Raw genomic sequence first — 18,467 nt, 5'->3', positions numbered from 1 at the left:
GCGCTACAGAGCGCTTGCCTGTTGTACTAAGACGGCATTAGCTGTCAAACAGAGGTAATTCTGAATTGACAGATATTTAGGTACTCCTAGCGTCAATTCTGGCTATGTCTGTTTGACAGTTCTGTCTTTATCTTTTTATTCAATCTGTTTCCCAGCTAATGCAGTCATAGTACAACACAATTCGACGCTATAGCGCGACGTCAGGCAAGCGCTCTGAAGCGCTGTGAATACGATTTCTAATTGGCAAAGACATAAGATATTGAACGCTTCGGATAAAGAAATATCCTCAAAGGAGGCTCAGCAAATAAGAAAGTTGAGAACCTATGGTATAAAAGGAAAGCTGGCTTAAAAATAAAACTGTAGATGGTAAATATTTTCTTAGACACCATGATTCGTCGAAAATTTTTGAATATTTTACTATACGCCTTCGGATCACTAGGTCCTGGGTGAGACAATGTAATGTAAGAAGAAGAACTCTTTAGTTTTAAATTTTTCTAAAAGATAGAGAGAGAGATCAAGATAAACAATCAGCCACGATCAGTACTTATAAACTGATAGTAATCTTTACTGTAAATAAAGTAAAATAAAGTCACATTTTAATTGAAAGTAAAGATTAACATAGACGAAGTATTTCTTATTATTAAAAATAATTAAAAAAAAACTAGTTGAATTGAGTTAAGCGTAATAGGTTGAAGGACAGTGAAAGTTGTGAAATTCTCGGTGATGCTCAACATGCTCGTAGGGTCTCACAACTTTTTACGGCGAACGCGTCCGAGGCTTGACAGTGCTATATTACATTGAATGATTTAAATAGGATTTTTATATTTATGTATAACAAACTTACAACTATTATATTTAATTGCGATCTCCATTTCATTGTTTTATTTTGTATATGAGATAAAAAAATATTCTGAAATGTAATTTTATTTGTCCTGATTATTGTATACGGAATCATGGTAATGGTATTCAGCTGTGACGTGGGTTATGTATTTAAAATGAAGACGTGAGCATGTCACAGTCAGTGTTTCGTAAATCCCTTTAGTGTTTATACGGAAAGATGAAGTGCATAACGTATTTCGTATTTACAATCGCATCATGTTATGCTGCAGAATTCAGTGAAAGACCAAGAAATTTTAGCGTAGAACTATTATATCACACTCAGTTGGAAACAAATGGACATGTAGTGATATCGCCTTTTGGGATATGGAGTTTGATGACCGGCGTAACGCTCGGAACTTCCGGTAACAGCAGAAGCCAACTAACAAGAGCATTCGTGTTACCACCGCAAGATGAAATGATTATAAACGGATATACAAACTTAACTCAAACAGTGCTGGACACAACAACACAAGATGTTTCTCTCACAACTCGAAACTTTCTCTTCTTAGACAATGGTTTCAATATAATTGACAATTTCAAAAGAACACTGGCCCATGATTTTGGAGCCATGGTTAAAAATCTAGACTTTAAAGATTCAACATCAGCTGCTCGTATAGCGAATTCAATAATAGAATCTTCTGGTGCAACCGTTACGAATGTGATGCATTCTGACGACTTTGCAGAATCAAGGATGATCTTGACTAATGTTATATCATTCAAAGGATTATGGTCATCACCGTTCAACGTTTCGGATACGATACGGGAACCGTTTTATGATGAGAATAGAAATCTGCTCGGCGAAGTGAACATGATGTATCAAAGAGCTCCGTTGCCTTACTCCCATATAAAAGAGTTGAAAGCTTTCGTTTTGCAACTTGCATATGGCAACGATACAAAGTATTGCATGCTCATTGTATTACCATACCCAAAGGTCAATGTGAATGAAGTGTATTCGAAGTTTACAACCGTTACCTTCAGGGATATATTAAACAAAATCGACAATGACCTAAAAGAGTTCGGAGAGGATGAGGATGTTATTGACGTGAAATTGCCGAGATTTAAAATAAGTTCTAACCTTGTGTTAAACAAGCCTTTAAATCAAATGGGTGTATACGATATATTCAGTTCGAAAAAGGCCGACTTCCAGCAGATTACAAAGGAAGACATATATATTTCCGCGATAGTACACAAAGCTGACATCGAAGTCACGGAGTCCGGGACAGTGGCTTCGGCGTCAACAATTGCATATTTTGACGATCGTATGCCTCCGCCAATTTTTGAGGCAAATAGACCATTCATATACTTTGTGATGGAAAGATCTTCGGCTACTGTTATATTTGCTGGAACTTATTCAAAGCCAAGTGTGTTTTAGTTGATAAGTTTTTCCAAAGAACATTTATTTATTTGTTATTATGTTTTTGCAATGTGTTCAATACTTAGGTTGAGATAACAAAAATACTCAGTCAGTATTCCTGTTGCGTTTGTTTATAATAATGTCCTCTATAAATAAGGACGAGACTGATAAAATAAGCGTGTAGAATATAATTATTTGTTAATATAAATATTTTTATTATGTTTATACTATTTTATTTTCCTTCCTGTTCAAATAAATGTGGGTATTTTACCCTACTTATCATACCTCATTAGTCTTTGTGGTTTCGGATCACGAGGTTCTAATTGTTTAAAGATAAGGAGTTCGAGGCTTGATTCGGTCTATGAAATAATAAACTTTTCTTTCTTCCTCGAAATATCCAGAGCTAATTTTGAACCTGGAGTTGAGAAATGGGAAGATTGAAATATTGTATTACCTATCTCCCTTGAATTCCTAGTAGCAGTCTGGTGTTACACCCCCTTGTGCTGGAGAGTAATTTTTTTCAAGATCTTATATAATAGACTCTTATATAATGCGGGTTACAGGGAGCCGCTGGATGCTGGCACGAGATCATTGTGCTTGGAGGTCCATGCCTGTAGATGTCCACTGCCCGACGTCTATCGGCTGATAATTATGATGATAATGATGCTAATATAATAGACTAGGCTTAGCTCGAAAAATGTCTTTTGTGTTTTGATGTACCACTTACTTTTGAACCACAATGTAAAATTGGTAATGTACGGCAGTCGAATCCAAAAAATATGTATTACACCGTGTGTATTATGTTACAACAATCATTTTGATACCAATTTTACATTGTGGTCCAAGAGTTAGTGGTACATCATTGTGGACGTCATTGTGGACGTACATTGGTTCAAGAGTTAGGGATAGAGTTTTCGCCAAACAACGCGTACTTTAACAGTATTAACTGTCAAACAGACCTATCCGCGACGTATGCTTCTAGCGACAATAATTGTCGAATAGACCAATTATGATATATATATATATATAATTATGATATATATAGATGTACCGACAGAAGATGGACCGAAAGAGTGATGAAATGGGCAGGTCCAATAGGCACAAGATCGAGAGGCCGCCCAGCTGCTAGATGGGTAGACGAAATAGAGGCGACAGCGGGAGTGAAATGGCAAGAGGCAGCTAAAGATAGGGAAAGGTGGAAAACATTGGAGGAGGCTTTTACCCTTAGGGGGTCCATATAAAAATAAATAAATAAAAAACGTGTAAATATAAACAAAAAAAAAATCAAATTTATTTTAGATATGTTATTTAAGATTGTGTGTTAGTTTTTAAGATTTATATGGAATTCAATAAAGCTTTATTATTATTATTATTAGACCAATTATTGGTCTATTCGACCGCTAATACCTACTGTCATAGTACAACTAACACAATTCGACGCTAAGTATAGCGTGGCGTCAGAAAGGCGCTTTAACGCGCGCTAAATTCGCGTTCTGTTCGGCAAAGCCTTAAAATATTGGGCGCTTCGGATGAAGAAATAACCTCAAAGGAGGCATTGGGCAATGTACTATGGTGTACAAGGAAAGCTAGCACAATAAACCACTACATAGTATAAAACAAAGTCGCTTTCTCTGTCCCTATACAGTGTCCCGTAAATATTACGACATACTTTACAAGGTGATAACTGACATCAAGACCTATTAAAATAACGCAATGTATGTTAGCCGAAATTTTACGGTTTTTAAGTTACATTTTGTACAATATACAAAAATCAACATAACTTAAAAATCGTAAAATTTTGGCCAACATATTACATTGCGTTATTTTAGATGGCCTTGTTGTCAGCTATCACCCTGTAGAGTATGTCGTACTATTTACGGGACACACTGTATATCCCTTTATAATAAAGACTTTCTTTAAAACTACGCAACGGATTTTGATGTGATTTTTTTTTTTGGTTTATGGATATTATGGATATACGGATATTGGATTGGTGTATGTTTGTTCCTCCTTTACGCTGCGGCTACTGAAGCGGTTTAGCTGGGAATGGAAATAGATTTTACTCTGGAATAACAGGCTACTTTCATCCCGGAGAAATCCATGGTTCCCGTGGGATTTGTGAAAAACTCAATTCCACGCGGACGAAGTCGCAGGCGTCCACTAGTAAGACTAAAAAAATACGTGTGCGTGTCGGGACGCTCGACTGAAGTAATAACTTAAACCTGCTGCCGTATGCGTGTTTTACCCACCCATAAGAAATTATCATTTAAAAAATAATATTAAGAGGAACACCATGATTCATCGAAATTTTTTGAAAACATTCCTACGTGCTGCAATCAGCGTAGCGCGACGTGAATTTTGATGAATACAAGTAAGTATATATTTTTAGTCACGTTCACTTGATATTCGAGTTGGTATACCTACCTACTGATACATTTAACAGTCCAATATAAAACCTACATTAGAGACGCCTGATTGGTGCCTTCTTTATCCATAGACGGCTATGGATAAAGAAGGCACCAATCAGGTTCCGATTACTTACTCGTACGGCTGGAAAATGTGTCTATGATAAGCATGTTTCCAATCTCTAGATGTGGCTATCATGTCTATCTATATTAGACTAGCTAACGCCGCGCGAATTCACCCGAGTAATTCCTGTTCCCGTATGAATACGGAGATAATATATAGCCTACCTATAGCCTTCCTCGAAATATAGGCTATCTAACACTGAAAGAATTTTTCGAATCGGACCAGAAGTTCCTGAGGAGAGATTAAACAAACAAACAAACAAACTCTTCAGCTGTATAATATTAGTATAGATTATATGGAGTTTAGAACCACCAAGCTGGTAGATGGCTTAAGTGATAAAGTTTAACTATGTATGTAGGTATTTTTAGTTGTGTTATCCCATAGCAATGGGATGATTATAAGAATTCCATAAAGGTCGAATAAAAAAACCTACATAAAAAAATATTCTAAGTAATAAATTTATACTAATATTATAAGGCTGAAGAGTTTGTTTGTTTGATTGATTAATTGAACCACAGGAACTACCGGTCCGATTAAAAAAAATCCTTTAGTGTTTGATAGCCCATTTACCGAGGAAGGCTATAGGCCATACATATATATTATTCCCGTATTTCTACGCCACCACCGCTTGGGTATATATAACGTATTGCACCTTCCCGCTCTTTCTTCGAAACTCCATCAGGGGTTGCCTGGTAGGAATTGCTTATAGTAATAAGGCCGCTTTTGCATGCTAAGTTTAGTAAGTTTTTCATTTTTTTTTCAAATGAAAGAAAAGAAAAGAAAGAAAGAAATATCTTTATTTTTAGGCAAATGTTTTATTTATTATTGTGTTTATGTGTTCAATAAATTTCTTCTTATTTTCAATTTTAATCAGTTAGCATAATTAAATCATGTGACTCAAGAATTACTAACAATTATAATTTTGTAAGTCACTCAGCGGACGATGGAGCGAGCTATGCTTGGAGTTTCTCTGCGTGATAGAATCAGAAATGAGGAGAACCCCAGACGAACCAAAGTCACTGACATAGCTCAGCGAGTCGCGGAGCTTAGTGACAATGGGCAGGCCACAGGTGGACCGAGGATATCAAGCGGGTTGCAGGGAGCTGCTGGATGCTGGCGTCTCGAGATCATTGTGCTTGGAGGTCCATGCAAGAGGCCTATGTCCAGCAGTGGACGTCTATCGGCAGATAAGGTAAGGTAAGGATAATTTTGTAAATGTCCACTTGCGTACCACAAAGTTAGTGAATTGGCCTCCTGTCGTATTGTAGGCCGTGAAAAACATTATAACGATGACCTAGGTAAACATAAATTGTGGGGTTTATACGCGTTTACTATATTAGGAAAAAAACATACAAAACCCGTTGAGTTGGAATTACTTTGCTTATCTATATTCCATAGAAATTGCAATATGTACCTAAGTTCCAATATCACGTATGTACAATGTACATAATATATATTTCGTAACGGTTGAGGCAAAACATGATTTGATTTGAGGAACTAATATTAAATCTTGGTTCGAATTTACAATTTTTTCTCATTGACTTTATCTTTATTAGGGGCACTATACATCTCGACGTATTGGGATATGTCCTAATTTGCAAAATTTGTTTTCGTTATTGTGTAACGCCACCGGTTGAAGAATTTTGAGATATTTTTGGGTAACCTATTTTATTTTTTAGGCTTTATATGCGAATAAAATTCCGACCAAAATTATTTTTCGTAATTAATCGAAAACTATTAAAAATAATTACTTAGAAAGTTAAAGCTTCATAATTAGAATAAAATATAAAATTTGTTACAGAAATATTTTCCTTTGCCGGATGCTGTTCTACGAATTAAGGATTATCAAACAAACTTATTATTGACATAATTAAAAAAATCTTCGATTGATACTTGATTTTGTTGCATAGTTAGGTATGCGGATTTAATTCTACGCGGGAGAACAAATCTCGATCGAGAATAGCTTAGAATATCCAAACACATCTTGAAAAATATTAGGTTTGGATAAAGCTAAAAACTTAGTATTATATTTATTTAAAAAGCATCCTTGCGAATGACCTAGGTAATCGTTATTACTTTAAGGATGAGGACGTCTGTTTGTTTGAAAATTTAGTAGGCATTATCTTCCCTTCGGGTTGGTCATTCGGAAACTCTCGAGAATAAGATGCCCATTCTGTTGTTTCGATTTTGGCTCTCTACGTAGGTATACTTATCGAATTCAATTTTATATAGCACAAAATTCAAAATAACATAGCAAATGAGCAAAAACATTAGTTAACATTAGGATCGTTTCACTTTGCTTTTTTACAATTGATTTATTATTATTAAAAAAACAGTTCCATTGTCTCAAATGGAAGGCGTGATATAAACATTAAAAATCCTGCAGACAAAATTAACACGTCTTTCTATAAGAATTGAGTTCACATTTGCAGTGTTACTATCAGTACAATCACTGTCTCGTTCTGCCACTGAAAGGTAGACAGAGAGAAAAATGTCTATAGTAACAGTTTGAACCATACTTTCATGGTTGTACGGGAATATCCTCATCGTCAAATATTTTGAGCGTTTAACCGATAATAATTAACGTTACATCTTAATTTGTCATCAAGGCACAAATAGATTAGTGCTTCTTTTTGAAATAAGTATATTCCTGGTGGTGGCTATCCATGTGGTGATAACAAAAAAAATACTAGCTGAGTTAGTCGTGGGCTCTTCACAGAAACCTCATAAGTTTAATTTTAAGTTTTTGACTTAATTGTCACCATAAAAACAGAACCTGGTGTTTTGGAAGCGCTTGCAAACTTAGGGTACTTGAAATAAATAAATTTTGACTTTGGATTGACATCCAATGTGAGGACGTGTCAAAATACGGCAGTGAGCATACAAAAGTTGTGCCAATGACTACAATTTTTTTTTATTTACCCATTATTTTTACTCTAAGAATATATTAGTCCATTGTTTAGTATCTTGTTTAGTATAAATATGAAATATATTTTGCTCTAACACAAACTTTTAATTTTCTTTTAGATCCGGCGTAGGCGTAAAATTAGAAAATATAAAAAATATGCATTGCAGTAATATTTCAGCTTTATATAACGTTCACAGTTATGTAGTTTTCCATAGAATAAAATTAAAACCGTTTTATATATTTTCACGAAAGAAACTTCAATGTCTATGTAAGAGAAAATTGAAAGTATTATATTTATTTGTCCTGATTATTCTATCCTGCATCATAGTCATGCTATTACGTAGTGACGTCAGTTCGGTATTCATAATGGAGACGTGAGCCTGCCGCTCTGTCAGTCAGTGTTTCGCAAACCCCTATAGCGTTCATACGGAAAGATGAAGTGCATAACGATTATCGTATTTACGATCGCGTCTTGTTACGCTGCAGAATTCAGTGAAAGACCAAGGAATTTTAGCATAGAACTATTATATCACACCCAGTTAGAAACAAATGGACATGTAGTGATATCACCTTTTGGAATTTGGAGTTTGATGGCCGGCGTAGCGCTTGGAACTTCCGGCAACAGCAGAAGCCAACTCACAAGAGCATTCGTGTTACCGCCGCAAGATGAAATGATTATAGACGGATATGCGAACTTAACTCAAACAGTGTTGGACCCAACAACAAAAGGTGTTTCTTTTACAACTAGAAACTTTCTCTTCTTAGACAATGGTTTCAATATAATTGACAATTTCAAAAGAACACTGACTAAAGATTTTGGAGCCATGGTTAAAAATCTAGACTTTAAAGATTCAACATCAGCTGCTCGTATTGCGAATTCAATAATAGAATCTTCTGGTGCAACCGTTTCGAATGTGATGCGTTCAGACGACTTTGCAGAATCAAGGATGATCTTGACTAATGTTATATCATTCAAAGGATTATGGTCATCACCGTTCAACGTTTCGGATACGACACGGGAACCGTTTTATGATGAGAATAAAAATCTGCTTGGCGATGTGAATATGATGTATCAAAGAGCTCCATTGCCTTACTCCCATATTAAGGAGATGAAAGCTTTTGTTTTGCAACTTGCATATGGTAACGATGCAAAGTATTGCATGCTCATTGTATTACCATACCCAAAGGTCAGTGTGAAAGATGTGTACGCGAAGTTTACAACCGTGTCCTTCAAAGACATATTCAACAAACTCGACGATGACGTAAAAGAGTTCGGATTGGAGGATGTTGACGCTAAAATACCGAGATTTAAAATAAGCACCAACATCGTATTAAACAAGCCGTTGAATAAAATGGGTGTGTACGATATATTTAGTCCAAAGAAGGCCAACTTCCAACAGATTACAAAGGAAGAAATATACATTTCCGCGATAGTACACAAAGCTGACATCGAAGTCACAGAGTCTGGGACAGTGGCTTCGGCATCTACTTCAGCTTATTTTGCCGATCGTATATCTACACCAAATTTTGAGGCAAATAGACCTTTCATATATTTTGTAATGGAAAGATCGTCGGCTACTGTTATATTTGGTGGAATTTATTCTAAGCCAAGTGTGTTTTAGTTGACGGAATTGTTGAACGATTTGACTGAACATTTATTTAGTTGTTTAAAGTTATTATGGTTTTGAACTGTGTTCAATAAATACATACCTACTTGTGCATTGAAATAACAAAAATACTCAAAGCCAGTATTGTGTTGCTTTTGTTAATAATTATAATAACGTCCTCTTTATGGACAAGACTGAAAATATGTGTCATGAAAATATTTGTTAATATACTTATTTTTTTATTTTCCCATAAATTATTACAAACACTCTAAATTTCCGTACTTTGACCACCGATAGTTATTTCTGATGCCGGACCGATATCACCTAAATTTCTATTGTATTGTGTAAATGTTAACGTAAATGTCAACCAAAACTTATTTTAGGTGGTAGAGAAACTTTCTTTTTTGTATTATTGTTACAAACAAAGGAAAGTATGTTTTAGATTTTATAGGTTTTTAATTTATAATCATAAATTGTCTGTGATACGAACATAAACAAAAATATTAAAATCATTATAAACACGAGTATTAATTACGTAAAAATACTTTGCGTCCAGCCTAATATAAAATTAAAAAAAACTTAAAATAATAGTTGTGTGTTACTTGGCATAAATGGTGCTCTATAAGCAACTGGTTTCGTTTGAACAGGTTTTGTGCAACCTACGGATGGAACTTCTGGTGCGGTACAAATATGTCCTTACATCGAATAAAATAAACTTGAAATTTCTTCTCAGTCGTTCACTCTTGGCAGAGTGGTTGTGGTTGCTGCGATGAGCGACGCTTTCTGTGCAATGCTCCTCCACTTTTACCGGCTGCATTATGGTAACACTCCACCATGGATGATTGTGTTGCAGCTTTGACTAAATCCATCCAGCGGTTTGGAGATCTGCCTCTGGATCTTTTGTCTTGCCCTCCACTACCAACCGCTCAATTGAATCCTAATTTCTGGAGATGTGGCCAAAGAACTTTAAAATCCGTAAAAGCTCAGTCGACGAAAGTCTTTCTTTTATCTTTAGTGCATTTAATTAGTTTAGTTCGTAAAACATCAACATTTAAACACTAAACTAAGTTCCACTATTTATTTGCTTGTAAGTTGGAAATGTAACTTAAGATAGCAAAAATTTTCCATCACCTGATAATCATGGTGAAAGTTAATTTATGGAACATTGATATTTTAATTTAATTGATTATACTTAATAGTTATTGAATTGATGAAAGTCGATTTCGTAAATACCTGATACCGGAACTCTGACTAGGTTATTTTCTTGGTTTTAGGTTACCTATACCTAATATAAAGTGTGTACATGTCTAGAGGTTAATAATAATATAATAGTAGCAGATGCTCCGCGGTTTCCCGCGTAGTTCGCGTTCCTGTGGGGAAAAATAAAGCCTATGAAAATCACAAAATAAGGCAAAAGAATTTTCAAAATCTGTTTGCAAGATCCAGAGACTTCCCCCACTTAAGCACAACAATCTTTACCTTTTTAAAAAAAAAAAATATTGCATAGGTACACTTCGGTAAGATGAACCTTGAGTGTGGTTTTACCTGACAGGTATGGCGAATACCTAGGTACTTGGGTATGTAATAAATGGAAAATAATATCCAACAAAACAAAGTCCTCCGTCTGTGTTACTGTTTACCTATACTTCTATACTTATTAATACGCGGGTAAACTCGGGGCGTCGGCCAGTCTGTGATAAACTCGGAAACTAGCGAAAGGAATTACATGCGATTTTCACCAATTGATATTGTGATTGAAAGTGTAATTTGTGTAGTTTTGGTGTAGATATTGGTTGAAAAATAATGATAATTGTTGGAAGTGTTGGATTTCTTTACAGTTATAACCGTAAAAATATAAAAAATGGCGGAAGCCCGCGACTTCGTCCGCGTGAAACTCGATGTAAACATTTAACTACCCCTACCCTCCCCTACTACCAGACCAAATATTATCTACATTAACTGTAGGTACTTATATCCAAAAAATTTCAAGATTTTTAAGTAAAAAAAAATGGTTGTTGTGCCTCACTCGACATAGATAGGTTATGGTACTATCTTTTATAGTTTAGGCAGCGTACGCAAACTAAGTAACTTTTCTGCTTGATTTTTTACACTTTGTGTCCGAAAACCCCAAATATATTACGGAACCCTATTTGTTTCTAAAATAAAATTTAGCCTATGTTACTTGTGGATGTAGCTTTCGAATGGTGATAGAATTGTTAAAATCGGTCCAGTAGTTTTTGAGCCTATTCATTACAAACAAACATACAAACAAAGTCTTCCTCTTTTTATAATAGTATAATGAGACAAAATCTGAACTGCACACTACCTATTCCATACTTTATAGTAGTAGGTTAATAAAATACAAATACGGTTAAAAATATGATGCTAGGAGATGGCGACCGACTGCGTCCCTGTAGCGATAAAGTGCGGTTTTCCCCACATTATCATTAAAGTGACCGTTGTAGCATGACTGTAACAGTAAATAGGTAGAATATTTAAAAACATCTTTGTCCTGCTTGCAAATGTAGGAATCTATACTTTTTAAATAAAGCTTTTTGATCAACATTTTGAAGAGAACTTAGAACAAAACTTTAACATTTACCCTGTTTAAATTTTTGACCGACTTCCAAAAAGGAGTACGTGTTTTTGGATATTCATATTACATGTGGATAAAAGGGGATTGGAATTTTGTACCTACATGAGTGAAGGTAGTATTTTCAAAATTGGGATTGTAGGACTTATGTACTAATCATAAAAAATAACGTTCCAGCTAATTACTTAATAATGTTTGTTCACACTCAGTAGGTATGCTAACACTAAAAATGGAAAAATAAAAATTTCAATTAAAAATAATCTACCGACTTCTAACACAAAATATAAACTAAACTAAAAAGCAAAAAATAACATCGTACCTATACGTAACTATGTGCTACCATCTGATCAGTTTGAAGGCGGTGCCAATCCAGTGTCGTGCTTTAATTAAAGCCGTTTCTGATAGAACTACAGAAATTTTGTAATTTCAACGCTTGGCACCGCCTTCCAACTGATTTATGATGGTACTGATGGTAGCACATAGGTACGATGTAATTTTTTGCTTTTTAGTTTAGGTTATATTTTGTGGTGGAAATCAGTTGAATTTTTTTTATTAAATTTTTTTTAATTCTTATTTTGATTTATTTACTGTCTATCTCACACAAATAAACTTTTGTACAAATAACATACATACACAAAATGTATGTTATTAAACGTAAACAATGAAGTATTAAATAAAATATAATTAAGTAGGTACTTAATTACCTACTTACCAACGCATTGCCTACCACGAGTATCGGTGACTTTACAGAAATAAAAACAAACACCGTTTAACCATCATAAAAACTTGGACTTGGACATTAGGATATTTTAGAATTTGAATATAAAGACACTACCATAGTTTGTGTTATTTGAAATTCTATATTCACGAATTAAGTAGAATTCAAAAGTAGTTAGTTGCCTAAATTATGGAACAAAAAATAACACACACAAATGAGCGAAACGTAGAATTACTTAACTGTTATCACATAGAATTAAGAGTTATCACTATCAGTACAAAAGTGAACTTTGCCTGAAGATGACGTTGTCGAAAATTATACTAATAAAACTACTAATTTTATCCGTGACCACATCGTGCAGTGCAAGTATTGAATTCAGTTCACATGAAAGGAATTTTGGCATATATATCATGTACCAAATAGTAAATAGAGGAAACAACGGTAATTTGATTTTTGCACCACTGAGCATATGGAGTCTGATGGCAGGCGTGTCTTTCGGTGCTACAGGAGAGTGCCGAAATCAAATTTCTTCAGGTCTGCTAATTTTCAATCAAGATGGCACGTTTATTGACGATTACAAGAATCTCATTGAATCTGTTCTAAACAATGAAAATAAAGTAACTCTTGAGAGTGTTAACTTCGCTTTTATAGACGCTTCATTCAGTATTAAGCCAGAATTCAGAAGTGTATTAATGTTAAATTTTGATGCGGTCATAAAAAGCATTGATTTTCGTGATACAAATAAAGCAGCAGATTTAGCAAACGAAGCCATTAAAGACAGCGTTGCCACATTCACCGATGTTTTTCGCCCGGAAGATTTTCAAGAATCTTCGATTATTGTAAGCAATGCAATCCTTTTTAAGGGAAACTGGTCTACGCCATTCAAAAAATCTAATACAATTTTAAAAATATTTCGCGACGTAAATGACAAACAAATTGGACAAGTAAATATGATGCACCAAAGGACTCAAGTTTATTATTCGCAATTCGATGAAATGGGTGCATCTATTATGGAACTTCCATATGCAGATAATGACAAATATTGTATGTTATTAATCTTTCCATACATAGGAACAACAATAGGCGAAGTGTATAGAAAATTTGGTATAATAACATTCCATGATATATTTGACAAATTACAAAATGATGTTGATGTGTTGGGATTCAAAGATATTAATGTGGAACTGCCTAGGTTCAGAATAAAAACAAGTCTTGTATTCGATGAAGTTATGAAGGACGCTGGAATCCGACACGCATTTGATCCAAAATTAGCTGCTTTTGACAAAATAGCAAATGAAAGTATATATATTGGAACGTTGGAACACAAAGCCTACATAGAAGTTACAGAGTTTGGGACACTGGCATATGCCACTACGCCAGGACATGAAAACGATGATATTTCCGACTCCCAAATTGAAGCTCAAAGACCATTTCTATTCTACATTCTAGAAAAACCAACTTTAACTATTATTTTTGGTGGAGCTTACACAAAACATTTATTATGATAAGGGATGATGTGTTAAATTTTATTGACGGTAGAGATAAGGGACAAATTTCATATTGTAGATTTGTAAGATTCTAGGGATTTAATTTTATTTGATACATTGAGTTTAATGTCAAAATGTAAAATATAATGGGATGACAAGCGGTATGAAAACTTATGTGATTTTTTCGCGAACGAAGACTTTATTATTAGAACAAAGAGTGTTTAGTTAGTACCCACTTATAAAATATTATAATTAGCTAATCATTATTTTGTAAGGATGTGTTCGTAAGTAAGTCCAATTCCAATATCTAACCCATTATCAAAAAACAAAACAACATTCTGTTATAAATAGTTTAATGATAACTTGTTTATTTTATAGCCAATATTTTAGGGAAGACACTACATTAAAAATTTATTGCGGTAAACATGATTCATTGATTTAATTAAAACTTTATAATTAAGAAAGTACCTACCTAAATAAAACAAAAAGGCTTCACTAATAAGAGAAAGGATAACACAAAATTTGTTTTGTATATAAGTGTGTAGGTTTGTTACTGACGCCGCAACTACTCAACCGATTTGGCATGAATGAGATATATTGTAATTCGATAATAAATTAATACAAAATCTACTTTTTCTTCCAGAAAAAACCATGGTACCCGCAGTCAAAATTTATAATATCGGTTTCTACGCCTTTGTCGGTAGGGTGGTAACTAGCCACGGCCGAAACCTCCCACCAGCCAGACCTGGACCAATTAAGAAAACCTCAATCGACCCAGCCGGGGATCAAATCCAGGACCTCCGTCATGTAAATCCACCGCACTTACCACTGCGCGACGGAGGCCGTCAAATATATAGTTATCTATCCATAAGTAAATACTACTTACATAATAATGACGATGACACAAACAAACTGGCTAGATACTTAATTGTGTGTTGGTTCTTTAAACTTGAATTTTAGCGACGGATTTTCCTCTATGTATCTCTTTTTGTTTCAAACAGTACAAAATGCTTACAACTAATGGATCGCCTTGAGATTTTTATATTGCAAATGTCGCTGGATATGTTCTGCCGTATAGTGGGCCCGATGGAAACCGGTTTAGCTTTTCTTATATTCGTGATACTTGTAGTTATATCAATACAGTTCGTGATGTGAAAAACCGCCAGTACGCAAGTAAATCGTTAGTGAGACGCTACAATGACGTCAATAATACTATTAACATTCCTTGTTGCTTCATGTCGTGGTGTTGAGTTCAGTTCTAGTCCAAGGAACTTCAGTATAGAACTAATGTATTTTACTCATCTAGATCATTTTGTAATATCACCTATATGTGTTTGGAATGTGCTGACGTGCGCCTATCTAGGAGCATACGGAAATACCGAAAAGGAAATACAAAGAGCTGCAATTTTACCGAAAAACAAAACATACTTATTTAAACATGTTTCTAAATTGACAAGCACGCTATTTTGGCCAGAATCAGAAGGAGTCGATGTGGCTAGCGCAACATTTCTTTTTCAAGACAAAGATACATCTGTATCACTAAGTTATAAAGCTGCGATAAGCAGACTGATGGAATCGACATTTAACAACATTTTCGATTTCAAAGACACGCAAACAACAAATCTAGCGAACAGAGTTATCCACTCTATATTTCCAACAATTTCAAATGTTTTCAATGCAGATGATTTCACAAACACAAGTTTGATCATTAGTAATGTGATCTATTTTAGTGGTATCTTGTCTACGCCCTTCAATTCCACTTACACGACCGAAGAAATAATTTACAACGAAAAAAATGAACCAATTGGAAGTATAAGTATGATGCACCAGAAAGGTAACCTAAGATACTCAAACTTCGAGTCAATGAAATCTCATATACTTGAACTACCATACGGTGAACAAGGGAAATATAGTATGCTCGTCATTTTTCCGTACTCAGGCATCAAACCCTTAGATGTGTATACAAAGCTGGATAAAATATTTTTAAGAGATATCTTTACAAAGCTTGAGAAAGACTTCAACGATTTTGGAACTCGTGAAGTAGAAGTGACAATACCTCGGTTCCGAATGAGAGGAAGCTATCATTTGAACAAACCACTATCTGATATGGGGATGTTTGATACCTTTGACCCCGTATTGGGGCAATTTGAAGGTGTAAGCCTTGATAAATTGTATATTCACAGTATTGAACAGAGGGCAGAACTAATCTTCACAGAGGCAGAAACAGTAGCATTTGCAACTATACCAGGCTATTATGAACAACAAAGTTCATTCAATGTCGAAGCTCAACAGCCATTTATATTCTTCTTAATGGAGAAACCGACGGCAACAATAATCTTCGGTGGTACTTATTCTAAGCATCGGTATCTTAACGAATTAAATCCTCTAAAATATCCAGAATGACTAAGTATAATGTTAGAATTGACTTGCATAAGGATTTTATGAATAAAGTTACTTAAAATAAGTTTTTTCACTAACGTTCCACACTATGCTAATTTTTACCCACCAAGTTGCGTACCGTTAAGTTTTCAATCTGACCGAGCCATTGTGTTGTATAGACTTAGCCAGAGAATACGCTTATTTATTTATAAAACTTTCTTTTATACAGTATAGGAGCAATAGCCGTATTCCACTAGCCTCAACGACATCATCCGTCATGCTCTTGTCACCGCCGGCGTGGCTGCCGTTTTTGAACCTGACTGTTTGGCACGCGACGAAAGCAAGAGAACGGAAGACATTTGTCATGTATGCCATGGAAGATGGGTTGTGGATTTGGTGAGGGACGCGACTTGGGTGCGTCGGAGCTACAGGGATTTAATGGGTCAGATTTGCGGCACTGTCAGGGATCCCTGAAAAACGCCCCATACAAAATGTTACGCAATAATGACGTTGTTGATTCGCTGATTGTTAGGTTTTGTATGAACGTTCAAACAAATTACAAATTACTTTGTTTAAAATTGTGCGTTTATGTTTAAAGTTCAAATATAGAAAATGTCACGTTTAATGTAATGATGTAATGTAAGGAAGCTTAAAATGTTTGAATTTTCATCTAATTACTTACTGTAAAAGAATTGTAGTACCTACAGTTTGAAACTTTATAGATAATCTAATTTATTTTGCAAACAGCCAATCAATCTCTAGTTTTTTACGAATTAATTACTTAATATTGACCTTATTTACATTTTGAATCTGACATCAGACATACAGGAAGAAGCACCTTGGTGTATGCTGTTCGCCGATGATATTATACTTGTCGGAGAAAACGCACCTGAGGTGCATCTGAGATCAGAGCAGACTGGGAAAATGGCAGGAGAAATTGGAAAGTGTTGGTCTACGAATCAGTCAAACGAAAACTGAATACTTATTCTTGGACTTTGGCGGTACATCTCAATCTTCCAAAATTGCCTTAAATGATGTAACCCTACCAGCTTGCTCCGATTTTCGGTACCTCGGGTCGCTTTTTCAAAACGATGGCAATGTGGACCGAGACGTAAAAAGTAGAATGAATGCGGGATGGATGAAATGGCGACAGGTCTCAGGTGTACTATGTGACCCGCGAATGCCTCTTAGACTTAAGGGTAAAATATACAAAACGGTTGTAAGACCTGTCGTGCTGTATGGATCAGAATGTTGGGTGGTGAAAGGGATGGATAGTAAACGAATGCATGTGAACGAAATGCGTATGTTGAGATGGATGTGTGGTGTGACAAGAATAGATAAAATAAGGAATGAGTATATATGAGTCTGAAGGTGGCGCCAGTGACAGAAAAATTGAGGAGTTGAAGGTTAGCTTGGTATGGACATGTAATGCGTAGAGAGGAAAGTCATATTACTAGAAAAATGTTGAATGTGCAAGTGGAAGGTCATAAGAGGAGAGGAAGGCCAAAGAAGAGATGGTTGGATTGTGTGAAAGAGGACATGTGTGTAAAAGGAGTGGATGATGAGTTTACGAGTAATAGAAACGAATGGAAAAGATTGACATATTTTTCCGACCCCACTTAAGTGGGATAAGGGTAAGGAGATGATGATGACGATGATTTACATTTTGAATGTCCAATAAAAATCAATATATTCAAACCTAGTCATCATCATCATAATTATTTTTAATTAATAGGTAAATTTATTTTGTTTTGGTGTGATCAAGAATAATCTTGTCGGATAGTGCCAAACCTGCCAATAATCGTTAGAATGAAAGCAAAAGTACCAGCATCTCACTAATTATTATTATAAAAAGAGAAATCCATGGTTCCCGCGGGATTTGTTAAAAACTGAATTCCGCGCGGACGAAGTCGTGGGCGTCCGCTAGTAATACCTATCATTATAAGAAAGGCGTTTTTTTTTCATAATCTGCAGGCCAAAATTGCAGTTTCAATATTATTAGACGTCTGTGAA

General features: G+C 35.1%; 4 protein-coding genes across 4 annotated transcripts; all 4 read left to right on the top strand.

Annotated features, from left to right (window-relative positions):
• Positions 1–1,033: 1,033 nt before the first annotated feature.
• Positions 1,034–2,456, top strand: LOC112043763 (serine protease inhibitor 2.1-like). Its single transcript, XM_024079325.2, has one exon. It carries the CDS (start codon positions 1,058–1,060, stop codon positions 2,249–2,251), a length of 1,194 nt encoding a protein of 397 aa, XP_023935093.2. The 5' UTR covers positions 1,034–1,057; the 3' UTR covers positions 2,252–2,456.
• Positions 2,457–8,050: 5,594 nt separating this feature from the next.
• On the top strand, positions 8,051–9,507 carry LOC112043784 (serine protease inhibitor 2.1-like). Its single transcript, XM_024079359.2, has one exon. The coding sequence runs from the start codon at positions 8,105–8,107 to the stop codon at positions 9,290–9,292; it is 1,188 nt and encodes a 395-aa protein (XP_023935127.1). The 5' UTR covers positions 8,051–8,104; the 3' UTR covers positions 9,293–9,507.
• Positions 9,508–9,655: 148 nt separating this feature from the next.
• Positions 9,656–14,504, top strand: LOC112043782 (serine protease inhibitor-like). The gene has a single exon (XM_024079357.2). It carries the CDS (start codon positions 12,888–12,890, stop codon positions 14,091–14,093), a length of 1,206 nt encoding a protein of 401 aa, XP_023935125.2. The 5' UTR covers positions 9,656–12,887; the 3' UTR covers positions 14,094–14,504.
• A 480-nt stretch (positions 14,505–14,984) lies between these two features.
• On the top strand, positions 14,985–16,552 carry LOC112043783 (antithrombin-III-like). Its single transcript, XM_024079358.2, has one exon. The coding sequence runs from the start codon at positions 15,273–15,275 to the stop codon at positions 16,476–16,478; it is 1,206 nt and encodes a 401-aa protein (XP_023935126.1). The 5' UTR covers positions 14,985–15,272; the 3' UTR covers positions 16,479–16,552.
• Positions 16,553–18,467: the final 1,915 nt, after the last annotated feature.

Source organism: Bicyclus anynana, chromosome 2, assembly GCF_947172395.1.
Source record: "Bicyclus anynana chromosome 2, ilBicAnyn1.1, whole genome shotgun sequence".
In the NCBI taxonomy this organism is placed as follows: domain Eukaryota; kingdom Metazoa; phylum Arthropoda; class Insecta; order Lepidoptera; family Nymphalidae; genus Bicyclus; species Bicyclus anynana.
Note: the sequence above shows the minus strand (reverse complement) of the source record. Positions and strands in the feature narration are given on the sequence as shown.